The 18,321-nt window shown below is 42.3% G+C and overlaps 1 protein-coding gene and 1 pseudogene across 9 annotated transcripts in view; both read right to left on the reverse strand.

Annotated features, from left to right (window-relative positions):
• Window positions 1-18,321, reverse strand: part of lrch1 (leucine-rich repeats and calponin homology (CH) domain containing 1) — a 229,371-nt gene that overhangs the window by 57,763 nt on the left and 153,287 nt on the right. For all 9 annotated transcript variants that reach the window (XR_011595900.1, XR_011595903.1, XR_011595901.1 and 6 more), the window contains exons 9-14: window positions 17,976-18,085; window positions 15,406-15,473; window positions 9,800-9,886; window positions 6,022-6,117; window positions 3,773-3,821; window positions 2,536-2,577 (exon numbers count right to left, since the gene is read on the reverse strand). Coding sequence is in view for 2 of the 9 variants with exons in the window: in XM_070894070.1 (XP_070750171.1) it covers window positions 2,536-2,577; window positions 3,773-3,821; window positions 6,022-6,117; window positions 9,800-9,886; window positions 15,406-15,473; window positions 17,976-18,085 (452 nt within the window). In the remaining 7 variants the exon portion in view is untranslated. The remainder of the gene's footprint in view (window positions 1-2,535; window positions 2,578-3,772; window positions 3,822-6,021; window positions 6,118-9,799; window positions 9,887-15,405; window positions 15,474-17,975; window positions 18,086-18,321) is intronic.
• LOC139276578 (U2 spliceosomal RNA) lies at window positions 6,615-6,816 on the reverse strand (annotated as a pseudogene).

Genomic DNA, 18,321 nt, shown 5'->3' on the forward strand with positions numbered 1-18,321 from the left:
TCTCATTCTTCTGAACTCCAATGAGTAGAGGCCCAACCTACTCAACCTTTTCTCATAAGTCCACCCTCTCATCCCCGGAATCAACCTAGTGAACCTTCGCTGAACTGCCTCCAAAGCAAGTATATCCTTTTGTAAATATGGAAACCAAAACTGCATGCAGTATTCCAGGTGTGGCCTCACCAATATCTCGTATAGCTGTAGCAAGACTTCCCTGCTTTTATACTTCATCCCCTTTGCAATAAAGGCCAAGAATCCATTGGCCTTCCTGATCACTTGCTGTACCTGCATACTATCCTTTTGTATTTCATGCACAAGTACCCCCAGGTCCCGCTGTACTGCAGCACTTGGCAATCTTTCGCCATTTAAATAATAACTTGCTCTTTGATTTTTTTCTGCCAAAGTGCATGACCTCACACTTTCCAACATTATACTCCATCTGCCAAATTTTTGCCCACTCACTTAGCCTGTCTATGTCCTTTTGCAGATTTTGTGTGTCCTCCTCACACATTGCTTTTCCTCCCATCTTTGTATCGTCAGCAAACTTGGCTATGTTACACTCAGTCCCTTCATCCAAGTCGTTAATATAGATTGTAAATAATTGGGGTCCTAACACTGATCCCTGCGGCACCCCACTAGTTACTGGTTGCCAACCAGAGAATGAATAATTTATCCTGACTCTCACTTCTCTGTTAGTTAGCCAATCCTCTATCCATGCTAATATATTATCCCCAACCCCGTGAACTTTTATCTTGTGCAGTAACCTTTTATGTAGTACCTTGTCAAATGCCTTCTGGAAGTCCAAATACACGACTGATTCCCCTTTATCCACCCTGTTCGTTACATCCTCAAAGAACTCCAGCAAATTTGTCAAACATGACTTCCCCTTCATAAATTCATGCTGACTCTGCCTGACAAAATTATGCTTTTCCAAATGTGCTGCTACTGCTTCTTTAATAATGGACTCCAACATTTTCCCAACGACAGATGTTAGGCTAACTGGTCTATAGTTTCCTGCTTTTTGTCTGCCTCCTTTTTAAAATAGGGGCGTTACATTTGCAGTTTTCTAATCTGTTGGGACCTCCCCAGAATCCAGGGAATTTTGGTAAATTACAACCAATGCATCCACAATCCCTGCTGCTACTTCTCTTAAGACCATAGGATGCAATGCATCAGGTCCAGGGGATTTATCTGCCTTTAGTCTCATTAGCTTACTGAGTACCACCTCCTTAGTGATTGTGTTAAGTTCCTCCCCCCTAAAGCACCTTGGCTATCCACTTTTGGAATATTGTTAGTGTCCTCTACCGTAAAGACTGATACAAAATATTTGTTCTGTAATTCTGTAATTATCGTGGCTGTATCTGAACTATTAAGATCAGATGCATAGTGTAATTGTATTATCTAACTCTATAGTGTGACTCAGAGGTACTCATGTTTGGGACTGTTGGCAGTAATCTTCTTGTCTGTGTGTTGTCCAATCCAGTTTGGGCTGTAACCCTAGCAGACATTCAAGCTCTAGAGGTAGCTGTGTCTTCATGTGTTGGTTCTGTCATGGAGAGAGCTGAGAGTAACTCCAGATCTCCCATAGTCCCGTTAGCTTACTGAGTACCACCTCCATTGTGATTGTGCAAGTTCCTCCCCCCCATAGCCCCTTGACTATCCACTGTTGGAATATTGTTAGTATCCTCTACCGTAAAAACTGATACAAAATATTTGTTCAGAGTTTCTGCCATCTCCATGTTCCCCATTACTAATTCCAGTCTCGTCCTCGAAGGGACCAACATTTACTTTAGCCACTCTTTTCCTTTTTATATACCTATAGAAACTCTTGCTATCTGTTTTTATATTTTGTGCTAGTTTACTTTCATAGTCTATCTTCCCTTTCTTAATAATTTTTTTGTCGTTCTTTGCTGGCTTTTAAAAGCTTCCCAGTCTTCTGTCCTCCCATTAGTTTTGGCCACTTTGTATGCCCTTGTTTTTAGTTGGATACCATCCTTTATTTCTTTAGTTAGCCACAGGTGGCTATCTTTTCTCTTACACCCTTTCCTCCTCACTGGAATATATTTTTCTTGAGTTGTGAAATATCTCCTTAAATGTACACCACTGTTCATCAACTGTCCCTAATCTATTAATCTCTTTTCCCAGTCCATTTTACCCAACTCTGCCCTCATACCTTCATAGTCTCCTTTATTTAAGCTTAGTACGCTGGTTAGAGATCCAACTTTCTCATCCTCCATATGAATTTGAAATTCAATCAGTGCACTGAATTTATAGTGCCACTAATTAGCAATGGATAATTTGATCAGTTTGTTTAGCGATCATATATTATTCACAATAATCTTTATCCTGTAGTCTTCTGAAGCTGCCAAATGATGCAATTGGGGAAAAAGGTTTTCACTACATGAACTACTTTGCACCTACTTTCATACAGTTCTAGTATTTCTCTTCAGCAAGGGTTAATGATATAGAGAAACAGATGAGTAAAGCTTAATGAGGTTAGAAATTGTTTACGGAACCAGATGAAATAGAATGAATGACCTCAGATGAAGAATCCTCATCTAGACAAAATGGAGCAAGAGCCTGAAAATGAGAACAGAAGAAAGCTGCTTTAGCATGAAAAATAAAATCAGAATTACATGACATTCATTCACGATGGCGATATATCCATCATTACAGCACATGACTGACAATAATTAGATTCATAATGATAGTAGTATGCAGTTTGAAAAAAACAGAATGCACTGTTTGAACATTTATTCTCGCTTTCAGCACCGTGTCCAGTACCTTTACTGAATCTGATATTTTAATCATAAAACTACAAAATACACCCACCTCCCTTACAAATTTTTCCCTCTTCTGCAGGCATTAACTCCTTCCCGAGTTATGGTTAAACAGGAATGTAGGAACAGTAGGAGGCCATTCAACTCCTGAGCCTGTTCGCCATTCAATTAAATCATGGCTGATCTGTGGGTTAACACTTTTTACCCACCTTGGTTCCGTGATCTTTAATACCCTCACCTAACAAAAATCTGTCAATCAGTTTTTAAAATTTCAATTCAGCCTCAACAGCTTTTTGGGGAAGAGAATTCTGGATTTCCACGACCCCTTTGTGTGAGAAAGTGCTGATTGACATCACTCCTGAATGGCCTATTTTACAGTTGTGCCCCCTTGTTCTGGACTCCCCTGTTTCTCTCCATCCATTCTAGCAAATCCTTTAATCATCTTGAACTCCTCAGTGAGATTACTCCTTAATCTTCTATACTCAAGAGAATATAAGCCTAGTTTGTGCAGCTGTCCCCATAATTTAACCTTACAGCCCCTTTAACACCAATAACTCAAGTGGCCATTAATGATTTTGGCAGCAACTGCCAGCAGACTATTCTACTGCACTGGGCATCACAGCTGCACCAGATCTTGTCCTCATTCAACACCCAGAAAAGCGCACTTCCAGGATGCAATACTGGGCAACAATTAAGAGCGGGCAGTCTGGATGATTTTCCCTTCCTAACCCAGATAAACTAATGCCAACCATACAGAGATCCACTAGCTCAGCACAGACCCGGAACCTTCTTAGCAATTATGGCTAAGCGTCTCACTGGGGAAACTAGCTGAGCCACTAGAGAAGCATGATGGTTTTGATTTCCACATGTATTGTCAAATTATTCCAGTCTTGCTTGTACAGTTTTGCTGTTGATACTCCCTATTCATTCTGAATATTACAAACTTATGAACTCCTTTTACCCGTCAACAGATATCCTACATTCTTCTTTCTCACCTGGTAACTGGAGAACTTCGCTGTGGGATTGATTTTTGGTGTCTGCCCACTGGAATGAACAGAAGAAGAAGCACATTTAGCAAGTGTGTCAGCCATGGCTTGTGATTTAAGGCTGGGGCCCAATTACTCTCCAAACAGATACTATGGAGAAGCAAAATGATAGATACTACTGTGTAAGAACAAAACAGAAATGAAAAACAATCAAATTCTAGAGCTAATAATCACTAAAGATATTGGACATCAACATACGCATTTACACTTCAAGAAACATAACCCTGTACTCACCACAGTAATCTAATTTAAATTTAAAATGAGTTCAGACAGATAAAAGTTAAAACAAGCCTTAGGTCTTAATAACTTGATGATATCGCATCGGACCCAATCCTTTCGAACACAAGCAAAGAGTGATGCCGAGACATCACTGACGCATTCTGTACTATAGTCACTTCTAGCCAAGCCACAACAGCCAGATGGCCACTTTCAGAACAAAAACAAGTAGAAACTCAAGGGAATACGTCAACAGTTAAAAATAAATATTTCAAACGATTCACTTTGGACATTTGTGCACACACCAGCAAAAAAAACAATACAAAGCAAGTTCTGAATAGAAATGTCCATGGCAAAGAATTAGGGCTAAAATTTTAAGATGCATAAACACAAGCGAAAACATTAAAGCTATGTACATCCCAAAATACAAAAGGAGGGAGTGTGGTAAGAAGGAGCCAATGTGGCTGACTGATCATGTCCAAAGACAAATCGTTTCTGGCCGGATCAGAGATCATCGCGTGCAAGAGGTAGGAATCCTGTAACGTAAAAGAGGAACCTATAGAAAAAGTGCATTTAAAATAATGAACCTTTTGTTTGCTTGTACGTATAGTATAATTATATGAAACGATCATAATAGCTCACTATTCATTTTGTAATTTCAAGACCCAAATTATTTCACCCATTGAACTAAAACTACTATTTGAGAACCCTGGTCTAGTTTCAATCATCTAAGGGGATCGGAGAGGAATTTTTCAGTTTAGTTTTCTAATTGGCCTGGCTTTTCAGCTGTTTTTTGGCCTCTCCCAGGAGATTCCATGGCTCCGAGCAGGGTGGGGAGTGCCTCTACCGTGATGAATAAGGAGGCATCACATCTGTGTGGGACCGGCTGGATGGACCAAGTCCTTTTCTGTCTATCATTTTCCTAAGAGATTTGGACTGTTCATTTGGTGAGTTTATTTTTTCTTTACCATATTTACAGCATTCAATGCTATTTATTTTATTTTGCAATAGAACACTTTATTGTGGGTTCTCTGGACGCTTTGGGTTATTGCACTGGAGAGGGTACAGAAGAGATTTACGAGGATGTTGCCAGGAGTGGAGAATCTTAGCTATGAGGACAGATTGGATCGGCTGGGTTTGTTTTCCTTGGAACAGATGAGGCTGAGGGGAGACCTCATTGAGGTGTATAATATTATGAGAGGCCTAGATATAGTGGATAGAAAGGGCCTATTTCCCTTAGCAGAGGGATCAACAAACAAGGGGCATAAATTTAAAGTAATTGGTAGAAGGTTTAGAGGAGATATGAGGGGAAACTTCTCCATGCAGAGGGTTGTGGGGGTCTGGAACTCAATGCCTGAAAGGGTGGTGGAGGCAGAAACCCTCACTACAGTTAAAAAGTACTTGGATAGGCACTTGAAGTGCCGTAATCTGCAGGGTTACAGACCAAGAGCTGGAAAGTGGGATTAGGCTGGGTAGCCCCTTGTTGGCCGGCGTGGACACAATGAGCCGAAATGGCCTCCTTCCGTGCTGTAAACTTCTATGATTCTATGAGTAACACAGACCAGGAAGGCTCCAGCTTTCATTCCCGCTCTATGTTAATTCAGCAGATTTCGGCCACTGGTGGCAGCAGTCGTCACATTTGGCCTCAGTGGCCTGGGTTAGGCAAGAGACAACTGTTCCCAATTACCCTCCAGTGACCCCCTGCGAGAAATGTGCGTATGATCTTCAGGTGAGGACAGGCTCAGGCTCAACTGCAGTACACCTGTGGCACCCCCATGCTAGAACAGCCTCGGTAAGATTGTTCTAATATGAAGAATGATAACTAGGCTGACATACTGAATTGCATGTGTAGAACTTTCACTCCACAAAGAAAAAATACATCTCCAGGAGAGGGGGGAGAGGAAGAAAATTTAATAAAAATAATCATTGTTCCTTACTGTCGTAATAAAAATTGGTATTAATGAAAAGAAAATAGAACTTACTTCACTGCAGATGTTTGAAGTTCTAAAGAGGCTGGTGTTTCCATTTGCACAGGATATAGATGCACTCCACTGCAGTCCTTATTATTCAGATTCAATCTGAGTGCCAAGGAAATAGTAAAATATTTTAAATAAGTGAAAAGTTGCTTTAATTCATCACGACAATTTGCGAGTTGCTTCACACAACTTAGAAGTCATTTTTTCTTTATCAATTGGATTGTTTTTAGATATTCATCAAATAATGTGATTGATAATTACAGGTAGATCAGTAATCTCATCAAACCTGTTCAACATATCACAAATTCCAGCGCTCCTCAGTGCAGAGGAGCTGCTCATTTATGGAACCAGTTACACCTCTGAGGAACACCGCTCACACTCACAATGGAGAACATTCTCACACAGCACTAAAATTGAAATGGTTGGATTGGATTGAATGAACAATTTACTACAGCACACATATTTAAATATATATCTATATTTTTTTTAAATTTTTCGTAGCCAATCTTTCCAATTCTTTGTCAGATCACAAACGCCAGAGGTCACCTTGCACACATCAAGGATCACCCTGCGCTAATGCTCTTAGCCAAAAGGCCTAGAGCCCAAGCACCGTTCCTGGAAGTACTGCAATACCAGGTTCGTGCCATGGAGGTGGATGGGTCAAGCCACCCCACCCACCTCCTATTTCCAAAAAGCATAGGAGAACCACCTTCCTGATCCAGGGAGAACCACGTTGGGGTCATGGTTACTCCCCTGTCAGGTCAGTTACGCATGATCTTAGCCAAAAGGTCGAGAGTTAAATATATTTGCACACACACCCGTAAGAAAATGACACATTTTGTCTGTTAGTCTATCAGTTGCTTTCAGTTGGCCACAATATACACAGTACAGGAATACACATTTCGGTCAGACAAGCCAAAGGTCAACTAATATACATGTGATTTTTGCTTTTTTCCCATCAAAGTAGAGACTAATTTGCTTTGTTTTGGACTGAATGTTAGGTGACAATTGGATAATTACAGCAGCAATTCAATCTGAGGTTATTCTGCATATCTCTTTAAAACATTGTTTGATTGGTTATGACAGACACAGTATGTTAGTATCTTGCTTTCCAACTTCACAGTACCTTGAATCAGGTTGATCAAGATTCCTGGCTCAGATTGAAGAACCAATCCAACCAGTGAGGGAGGAAGGATTTTGATTGACACTCGTGTCTCAGGGTTGTGTGAAGAGGCAGGGCAACGATTGGCTGTCATCCTTTTGATGGACAGTTCTGTAGCCACAAGCCTCTGTGATTGCTAATGTCCAACTAGTAAGTTTACAGTCAGCGTGTCTAGGTTAGTTTGACTCTGTGGAAGTCTTCCATGCAATAAGTGAGCAACCATTTTCAGGCATCTTGTTACATTATAAGATAATTGGGGAAGCGTCTTTATTGTTTTGATGTATCATGAAGAATCGCAACGTTTGTAAATGAACATAAACACACTATTTGCACCGAGTACTGTTCATTCACTTGTCCGTGTTAATAAACTTGTCCAGTGCTTTGTAGCATGAGTCTCAGTCAGATTGAGTGTATATTTAGTCCACCTGTTGAAAATGAGGAGAATCATCTGGTGGCACGTGATCCATTCTAGTACATCACTGTACGGTGGCAAGTGGTCTCTGTTTGATCCCTGGGTCTCGCTATCATTCACCTTGATATTGAGCAATAAAAGAGCACTCCAGATCATAGAGGCTGGAGGCCGTTTACGGGAGCGGCCAATTAATCTGGGCAGCATATGTAGCATAAAATCAAAAAACGAAACACCAACACACAGAGACATATATACGTGGATGTACATGCATTTTATTTGTCACACGCACCATACTTTCACCTAATTGGCTGAAAGTTCATAATTTGTAAAACAATTAGTGTACCAGTCAAATATGAGAAAAGAGGATAAACTTTCAATGAATATCAAAGTACGCATGAGCATTAAAAAAAAATCAAGAATGAACATTTAAAATTGTATGATGGGGATACTATAAGTTCCTGTTTTGGCAGGGACAGTGGAATACAATTTAATGTTAAGTCATATTACTTTAACTTGTTTTACAGCTGTTTAAAGGATAAGGAAAGTTGCTTCAATTGTTGGCAGAATATTTAAGAGTAAAAAGCATATTTCAAGTTGCCTAAAGGATAGATTAGCTAAATGCTCTTGTCTTCTTAAATTTTCTAGAGATTTTTCTTCATTAAGTCAAAGATAATTTAGGGCTGAAAGTAGTTTGTAAATACACTGAGGATCAAGCATCACTTGCAAAGGAAATGGAATTGACTGCAATGATTTGAGTGCTGTGCTACATAGACAAATGTAACAGCTGAGGTGTTCAGGCATTTTTATTGCTGGGAGCAAGTCTGCTAATCGAAGGGCTAAAGGAGAGGACAGTGGAATAGGATAGCATGATTTAAGTGTGGTGTAAGGCTATAGCTGATACATGGTTGGTATTGGACATGTGAGAGAGGGACGGGGAAGAGAGACCGGGCACAGTAAATTGAGGTAATCGAACAGAGGAGCAGCACAAAAAAAAACCAGTGTCTAATAGTATTATTCAGTATTTGGAACCCAAGGGTGTTATGGAAAGGAAGTGAAAAGGGAGGAAATGGAGAGTGTCCTAGAGGAACAAAACATAAAAGGAGTGAGGAGAAAATGGAAGGTTACAGAGGTAAGAAATTCAAAGAAAGAAAGACTTGCATTTTATACAGCGCCTTTCATGACCACCAGACCTCCCAAAGCACTTTACAGCCAATTAAGTGTAGTCACTGTTGTAATGTGGGAAACACGGCAACCAAATTGCACACCGCTAGCTCCCACAAACAGCAATGTGATAATGACCAGATAATCTGTTTTAGATGTTGATTGAGGGATAAATATTGGCTAGGACATCGGGGATAACTCCCCTGTTCTTCTTTGAAATAGTGCCATAGGATCTTTTACATCCACCTTAGAGAGCAGACGGGATCTCGGTTTAACGTCTCATCCGAAAGTGCAGCACTCCCTTAGTCTCTGGAGTGGGACCTGAATCCATAACCTTCTGACTTAGAGGTGAGAGTGCTGCCCATTGAGCCACAGCTGACACTAAGAATATAATCTGTGGATAATTACTTTTGTGGTAAAGGTAAATTTAAAAAGGGCAGTGATTATTAGATTTGTAGATGGGCAATAATTAGTTTACTGCAGGTTAAGATTACAGATATAACCTGGTAATAATTAGTCTCCTGGGAGTTGCGGTTAGATTTATAGACAGGTGGTGATTAGTCTCCTGGGGGATGCGGTTAAATACAAAGGATGGTGTATACTGAGTCAGAAATGGACAGGTGCTGGTTGTTCATGGGAGAATTAACGATATAAGAATGAAGATTTCAAAGGCACATTTAAGATGTTGCCTGGAGATTAAAGATAAGGTTTACTACCAATCTTTGGTAGACACAGAAATTCCAAGAGCAGAATTGGGGTGAATTGGGGATAGTGAAATGGAAATGATTTTATAAATAACTGGAGGTGTTTGGAGGGAGCCTCACTTGGTAGAGGAGAGAAGGGCTACATTTAAACAGGGCAGGATCAGAAAAGACAAGCTAGCAAAATGTAGGAAGTCGATGAGGTTCTTTGAACTAAATGAATGGAGGTAGAAGGGATGGGGCTAATATGGATAAGCAGAAATTGGAAGGTGGGCAAGGGGAAAGAAGGAATATCATAAATCAAAAAGTAAATGAAGGTAAAACTCCACAAGGGAGACAAAATAGTACCTCTGTTGTTCCTGGACTGCGTTTTCCGGCGAACTCATGTTTTCTGTCACCTCTGGTTCTGTGTCCAGATGCTGATCTGTGTTTCGTCTGCAACAGAATCGTGATGTTAAAAGTAGAAAATTCACTTTCTGATTTGAGAGATTAGATAGAAAACTGCAGCTCTTCACTTGTTTGAATTCTAAACTAAAGAATGCACAGCTGCTCCCAAAGAGCCCCCTTGAGCCACACTAGGGATGACAGTAAGGAGATAGTTTTGACGCTTCCATTAGCAGTAAGCAGCTTGCATTGTACTACAAGCTCTGGGACAGGCTAGGCTAGCTCATTTCTCTAAGTAGCTTTGATGACTAGCTTTAAATCCTTTTCTTTTATGTACATGGAATGCACACACATTACATGAAAGAAAAATGAGTACAACCTGTACAGTCAACATATGCAAATACAGGAGCAACAGCATGCATACATAACCACACAAAGAAAATGTTCAACTAACTAAAGTACATTTTTTGAGGAAATCAGAATTGAGAATGTCGTGGATGTTGTGTATATATATATATATAGATTGACAAGAGACTTTTAAAAATTAAGGTCTGTGGTATTAATATGTAGTGACAGATAGCAAAAAGTAGGGTGTAAATGATTGTTTGTGGTTTGGTGGGCTGAGAGTAGTGGCGTTGTCTCAGTTATGTTCCAAGAAATTTGGTATAATTCCAATGAACTTTCACTGCATCATTTTTGTGGCTCTAATATCCTCGCTAAAATAGGGTGCCCAAAACTCCATTAGTCCCAACTGTTCTCTAACCATTATCTTGTACAAATTCAACATCACTCCCTTTTATATTCAATTCCCCACATGTAAACCACAGAATCCCATTTGCCTTTTTATGTTTCTAATTGCACTCTGATCTTTAAAGATTGATGAATTGGCACTTCTAGATCTATTTCCCCATTCGGTTAAAAATATTAACATATTGTGTATGTTGGGTTTTTCCCCAAAATACACTGCTTTGCACTGCTCAACATTAAACTGCATTTGCCACCTAGCTACCCATCCTGGTAAAATTGTCAATGTTGTCTGCCATTTTTTTCTACTTTGTCATCCTTCATCTTTTACAATTTTTTAATAACAAAATTATGACAGGTTTTGAGAGGGTAAATGCTGAAAGATTATTTCCATTGCTTGGCGAATTAAAAACAAGGTGGCATAGACTCAGGATTATCATGTGAAGAACGAAATGAAAAATTAGATGAGTTTTCTTTCTTCACAGAGGATCATTTGAACATGTAATGCTCTATACAAGTGGCTATTTAGATAGAGACTACCACATCACTCAAAAAGGAATTAGTTAAGTATGTGAAAATGAAAAATATAAAAGGATATGGGGAAAGGGCGAGGAAATCAGATTAAATGCTAGCACCAGCACAGGTGCAATGGGCCAAATGGTCTCCCTCTGAGGAAAAAATGCGAGACAACTGGCCATATTGACCGGGAATGTTCTTAATGTTGAAGGTGGCAAGGCAGGTTGAGAAAGCAGTTAAAAAAGCATTCGGGATCCTGGGCTTCATAAATAGTGGCATGGGGTACAGAATCAAGGAAGTTATAATGAACCTTTATAAAACACTGGTTTGGCCCCAACTAGATTATTGTGTTCAATTTAGGAAGGAGGTGACGGCCTCAGCGAGGGTGCAGTAAAGATTTACGAGACTGGTTCCAGGGATGAGGGATTTCAGTTACGTGGATAGACTGGAGAAGCTGGGGTTGTTCTCCTTAGAGCAGAGAAGGCTGAGAGGAGATTTGACAGATGTTTTCAAAATCATGATGCGTCTAGACAGAGTAGATAGAGAGAAACTGTCCACAGATTTAAGGTGATTGGCAAAAGAAACAGGAAAAACATTTTTATGCAGCGAGTGGTTAGGATCTAGAATGCACTGCCTGAACGGGTGGTGAAGGCAGACTCAATCGTGGCTTTCAAAAGGGAATTGGATAAGTACCTGAAGGAAAATAATTTGCAGGGCTACAGGGAAAAGGCGGGGGAGTGGGACGAGCTGAAGTTTTCTTGTAGAGAGCTGGCACAGGCTCGATGGGCCAAATGGCCTGCTTCCGTGCTGTAACCACTCTATGATTCTATGGAGAAATAAGAGTAGGCACTGTCCCATTCTTCACATTACGTGAGGTAATGAGACAGGGACCCCACATTTGTGAGCTAATTTAATGTTTCAAGCATTTACCTTGGTCTGAGAACAGTGATTAGATAATATACTTCAACTGATCAATGTAGATTTAATCATTCATCCACCCACATGGTAAATCTAGCTTGCAATTTGCTACCCAAGCTCTGTAGGCTAGGGTCAAGGATGGGAAGAAGTCTTAAAAAATCAATTAAGAATGCTGTGTTCTTGCCAGATGCCAGCAGTACACGTAACACATTTAAAGGTGTGGCAGATCTGTTGCCAGGGATCAGGCAGATTCCAATTAGATTTTATTTTCCACTTTTGAAAGCGTAAAGATCACAAGCATATCAATGTCTGCATCAAGCAACATCTAAATATTTCATTGGCTCTCTGGTTCAGATGATACACAGGGAGACAAGTATAGCAGGAAAGTGATGTGAGTGAGGGGGAGGAATTAGCCTTCTGATTGGGTGCCGGTCCAGAGGTGCGTTATTAGCATCAGCCTGACTCTCAGTGTGCTGACCTCGCCTCGTTTGGTGGAGTGGGTATGCTCATGGTCCAGATTGGTGTCTGGCATTGGGAGCTCGTTGGGAAAGGGAGCATAAAAGGGCTGCTTACAAGAGTGCGGTTGGGAGTTTAAAAGGAAATGTGACCAGTTGATGATAAGTGGTTGCATATGGTGGTAAAAATTCTGGTAGCAATTACAAAGGCTGTTATTTTTAATGTATATTTCAGCCTTTGTACAGGTTATCCGAGTAGCAGAAATGCCTGACGTAACAAATGTGGAGACAGGAAACCAAGTCTGTGGTCAAATGTTGGCATGGCACAGCACTACATTCCCTTTGCAATGGCTGGCAAAATGGGAGTGTTCCAGAAACACGCAGTAGCGAGGGGGCTGGTCCTGCTTGCCACTTTAGGCACTCTCCCCATAAGACAGACAAATAACAACAATACTCATCATCATCATAGGCAGTCCCTCAAAATCGAGGAAGACTTGCTTCCACTCTAAAAGTGAGTTCGACTGTACAGTCCAAATATGGGAATGACAGTCTCTGTCACAGGTGGGGCAGACAGTGGTTGAAGGAAAGGGTGGGTGGGGAGTCTTAGTTTGCTGCACGCTCCTTCTGCTGTCTGCGCTTGGTTTCTGAATGCTCTCGTCAAGACTCGAGGTACTCAATGCCCTCCCAAATGCTCTTCCTCCACTTTGGGCGGTTTTGGACCAAGGATTCCCAGGTCCCGCTGGGGATGTTGCACTTTATCAAGGAGGCTTTGAGGATGTCCTTGAAACATTTCCACTGCCCATCTGGGGCTTGCTTGTTGTATAGGAGTTCTGAGTAGAGCGCTTGCTTTGGGAGTCTCGTGTCGGGCATGCGGACGATGTGGCCCAGCCAACGGAGCTGGTCGAGTGTCAGTGCTTCGATGCGGACCTGAGCGAGAACACCGACTTTAGTGCATCTATTCTCCCAGTGGAGTTGAAGGATTTTGTGGAGGCAACGCTGGTTTTGAGATGTCTACTGTATATGGTCCATATCGCTGAGTCATATAAGAGGGCGGGTTATCACTACTGCCCTGTAGACCATAAGCTTGGAGCCAGATTTGAGGTCCTGGTCTTCAAACACTCTCTTACTCATGTGACCGAAGGCTGCGCTGGTACACTGGAGGCGGTGTTGGACCTCGTCGTTGATGTCTGCCCTTGCTGATAGTAGGCTCCCGAGATATGGAAAGTGGCCCACGTTGTCCAAGGCCACACCATGGATTTTGATGACTGGGGGGCAGTGCTGTGTGGTGGAGTCAGGTTGGTGGAGGGCCTTTGTCTTACAGATGTTCAGTGTAAGGCCCATGCTTTCGTATGCCTTGGTGAAGATGTTGATGATGGCTTGGAATTCAGCCTCTGAATGTGCGCAGAAGCAAGCATCGTCCGCGTACTGTAGTTCGATGACAGAGGTTGGGACGACCTTGGATCTAGCCTGGAGGCGACGAAGGTTGAACAGGTTCCCTTTGGTTCTATACTTCAGTTCCACTTCAGCGGGGAGCTTGTTGAGAGTGAAATGGAGTATTGCAGCAAGGAATATCGAGAAGAGCGTTGGCGCGATGACGCAGCCCTGCTTGACGCTGGTCCAGACGTGGATTGGGTCTGTGGTGGATCCGTTGGTCAGGATCACGGCTTGCATGTCATCGTGAAGCAGGCGGAGGATGGTGACAAACTTTTGGAGGCAGCCGAAACGGAGGAGGACGCTCCATAGTCCTTCACGGTTGACAGTGTCAAAAGGCCTTTGTGAGGTCAAAGAAAGCCGAGTACAAGGGTTGGGTGCTGTTCCCTGCATTTCTCTTGTAGTTGTCGCGCGGTGAAGATCATGTCCATTGTATCCCTTAGTGGACGGAATCCGCATTATGACTCTGGGAGGAGCTCTTCAGCCACAGGGAGAAGATGGTTAAGGAGGATTCTTGCGATGACTTTCCCAGTGGCCGACAGCAGGGAGATTCCTCTGTAGTTGCCGCAGTCGGACTTGTCCCCTTTTCTGACAAGTCCGATTGTGCAACAGCCACCCCACGTTAAAATAACTTACGCACAGGCATCTTCCACCCCTTCAAAATGAAGTTCGGGTCCTGGAATGTCAGGACCCTCATGGACAACTCCAACAACGACAGACCGGAACGCCATGCCACCATCGTTGCCCGGGAACTCAGACTCTTCGACATCAACATCGCCTCCCTAAGTGAGATCCGGCGGGCAGGGGAAGGCCAGCTGAAAGAACAAGGTGATGGTTGCATCTTCTTCTGGAAAGGCAAACCAGAAGAAGAACGCCACCTCCATGGAGTTGTCTTCATCATCAAGAATGAGCTGGTCGGCCACCTCAGAGACTACCCCTAAGGGATAAGACTCTCCGGTTCACCCTATCCCGGAACCAGTGCACCACAGTTATCAGCGTATATGCCCCAACACTCGACGCAACAGATGAGGCTAAAGAGGAATTCTACTCCAGCCTCAAACAATCCCTGTTCTGAGTCCCTACAGACGACAAACCTTTCCTCCTCGGCGACTTCAACACCAGAGTCGATAAGGACACAAACCAACTCCAGCAGTACCCTACTCCTGACAAAATGCCGAGAACACGACCTTGTCATCACCAACACCTTGTTCCGTCAGAGGGACAAGTACAAGGCATCGTGACAACGATAATACTGCCTGGTGTGCAGCTCAGCCATGCGGAGCAGGATATTCCCTGGCTAAATCCCTGATCTGTGCTGAGTTAGCTGACCTTGGCAGTATGTTTTGCCCCCAATGATGAAATGGCCCACCAGCTGTTTGCAGAGGAAGAGACACTGGGTGGAGGCTGGTGTACATGGCACTGAACTCTAGCACAAATCTATGCCTTGCTTGGAAGGGCAGAAATTGAATATTTCTGAACAAGAATCAATATATAAAAATTACTAACATTTGTTCTACTGTCCAACTTGCATCTTCCTCAATTCTCAGCGGTTCCTCAGGCTCCGTCACCCTTCCCTGTATAAAAGTAAAAAGCATCACTAAAAAAGAATCAGTTACAATGCCCTAGGGGCACAGTTATGTGCACTAATTTGAATTGGACATAAAAACCCTTCAATCAAAAATATCTGGTCTGAATGCTGACTAATTCAAGTATATGATCAGTGGGAATAAAACCTCCTCCACATTAACCACAAGCAGCATTTTTTGCTGCAGATTTAGGTAGATTAAATTAGTATTACCGAAATTATTTACATGTAAAATATATATGACGCACTGTTCCTTTCATTACATTACAGCAGTGCTCTTTATATTTACATCCAGTTTTAGCAGTTATCAGGGGGATTTTTTTTAATGAACTATGATACTCATAGAGTGTGTAGGGAGCTGATATTTTGGCTGACTTCTTTGAGGTCGATGGATGAACAAATGTAAATGTTTGTAGGCCGAGGGCAGAAGAATGGGTTGATGTGACAGTGCTACATATTGTGGGAGGAAAGACTTCTGTACCATTCAGCTCAGCGGAGATGTACAAGGACATGCTCTCAGGACAGTGGCAACATGATAAAGACATGTCTCAGGACAATGCCAACATGCTAAGGGCATGGACCAGTTCCTATGGACTGGAGGTAGCTAATGTAACACCACTTTTAAAAAAAGGAGGGAAGAGAGAAAACGGGTAATTATAGCCTGACATCGGTAGTGGGGAAAATGTTGGAATCAATTATTAAAGATGAAATGGCAGCGCATTTGGAAAGCAGTGACAGGATCGGTCCAAATCAGCATGGATTTATGAAAGGGAAATCATGCTCGACAAATCTTCTAGAATATTTTGAGGATGTAACAAGTAGAGCGGACATGAGAGAACCAGTGGACGTGGTGTATTTGGACTTTCAAAAGGCTTTTGACAAGGTCCCACACAAGAGATTAATGTGCAAAATTAAAGCACATGAGTATTGGGGGTAATGTATTGACATGGATAGAGAACTGGTTGGCAGACAGGAAGTAGAGAGTCGGAATAAACGGGTCCTTTTCAAAATGGCAGTGACCAGTGGGGTGCTGCAGGGTTCAGTGCTGAGACCCCAGCTATTTACAATATACATCAATGATTTAGATGAATGAATTGAATATAGTATCTCCAAGTTTGCAGATGACACTAAGCTGGGTGGCGATGTGAGCTGTGAGGAGGATGTTAAGAGACTGCAGGGTGACTTGGACAGGTTAGGTGAGTGGGCAAATGCATGGCAGATGCAGTATAATGTGGATAAATGTGAGGTTATCCATTTTGGGGGCAAAAATACGAAGGCAGAATATTATCTGAGTGGCGGCAGATTAGGAAAAGGGGAGGTGCAACAAGACCTGGGTGTCATGGTTCATCAGTCATTGAAAGTTGGCATGAAGGTACAGCAGGCGGTGAAGACGGCAAATGGTATGTTGGCCTTCATAGCGAGGGGATTTGAGTATAGGAACAGGGAGGTCTTACTGCAGTTGTACAGGGCCTTGGTGAGGCCTCACCTGGAATATTGTGTTCAGTTCTGGTCTCCCAATCTGAGGAAGGACGTTCTTGCTATAGAGGGAGTGCAGTGAAGTTTCACCAGACTGATTCCAGGGATGGCTGGAATGACATATGAGGAGAGACTGGATCAACTGGGCCTTTATTCACTGGAGTTTAGAAGGATGAGAGGGGATCTTATAGAAACGTATAAGATTCTGACGGGACTGGAAGGTTAGATGCGGGAAGAATGTTCCCGATGTTGGGGAAGTGCAGAACCAGGGGACATAGTCTTAGGATAAGGGGTAGGCCATTTAGGACTGAGATGAGGAGAAACTTCTTCACTCAGAGAGTTGTTAACCTGTGGAATTCCCTGCCGCAGAGAGTTGTTGATGCCAGTTCATTGGATATATTCAAGAGGGAATTAAATATGGCCCTTGCGGCTAAAGAGATCAAGGGGTATGGAGAGAAAGCAGTAAATGGGTACTGAGGGAATGATCAGCCATGATCTTATTGATTAGCGGTGCAGGCTCGAAGGGCCGAATGGCCTACTCCTGCACCTATTTTCTATGTTACACAAGGCAGAGCAGCCCTGATATCCATTCCAATTGCTGCACCCTTTTCTCTGTCTGCAATTTTGGTGACCTTCACAACTAGCAATTGAACACTTCGAACCTGAATCCTCAGCACTTGTGTGTCTGGACCGTGCCTCAAAGTGATCCAACTGCATTATTCAATAAGACTCGAATGTGGAAAGAATTTTTAGGTCAAGAGTTTGAACTTCGAAGAAGTTCTCAGATGGTTGCTGGGAGGCGATCACAGTTAGCCAAAGATGACAATCTCAGATTCTCCTAGAAGGGGGAGTATTGACGCAGCATGTACCTCCTTGACCGAGGAGGAGAGCAATGCATTCTGTAGAGACAGAACTAGCATTTGATGAATGTAGTGGGCATTAGCAAATGCTATATCCTACATGAGCGTATTCATATACACATACTCCCAAGAAGCATTTTGTGTTCGACACTTGCCTTCATGTAAGTCCTAAACTCGGAACTCAAGCCATCATTCCGGCTGGACAACCTCTCTTCCACTTCTACATTATTTTGCAGCAGTTCCTTCGGCTCCTGGTCAGATTCCACTGAAGAAAAAGTATTAAAAATAACTGAAAATATAAAAATAAAGCTACTCCGCTTTATAAAAAAAATTTATACCATGTTGAAAGAAAATCTACCATCATAAACCAGAGACCTATGAGGTGTTTTGAGAATATTCAGTATCCCTTGTGCCCTATTACAGTTGATGTTAAAGCAGTCAACCTCTATTCATTCATCAGTAAACAGTCCTCATGTAACGAGCAGACCTCCTGTGGCACTG

Source organism: Pristiophorus japonicus, chromosome 11 (genome assembly GCF_044704955.1).
Source record: "Pristiophorus japonicus isolate sPriJap1 chromosome 11, sPriJap1.hap1, whole genome shotgun sequence".
Lineage (NCBI taxonomy): Eukaryota > Metazoa > Chordata > Chondrichthyes > Pristiophoridae > Pristiophorus > Pristiophorus japonicus.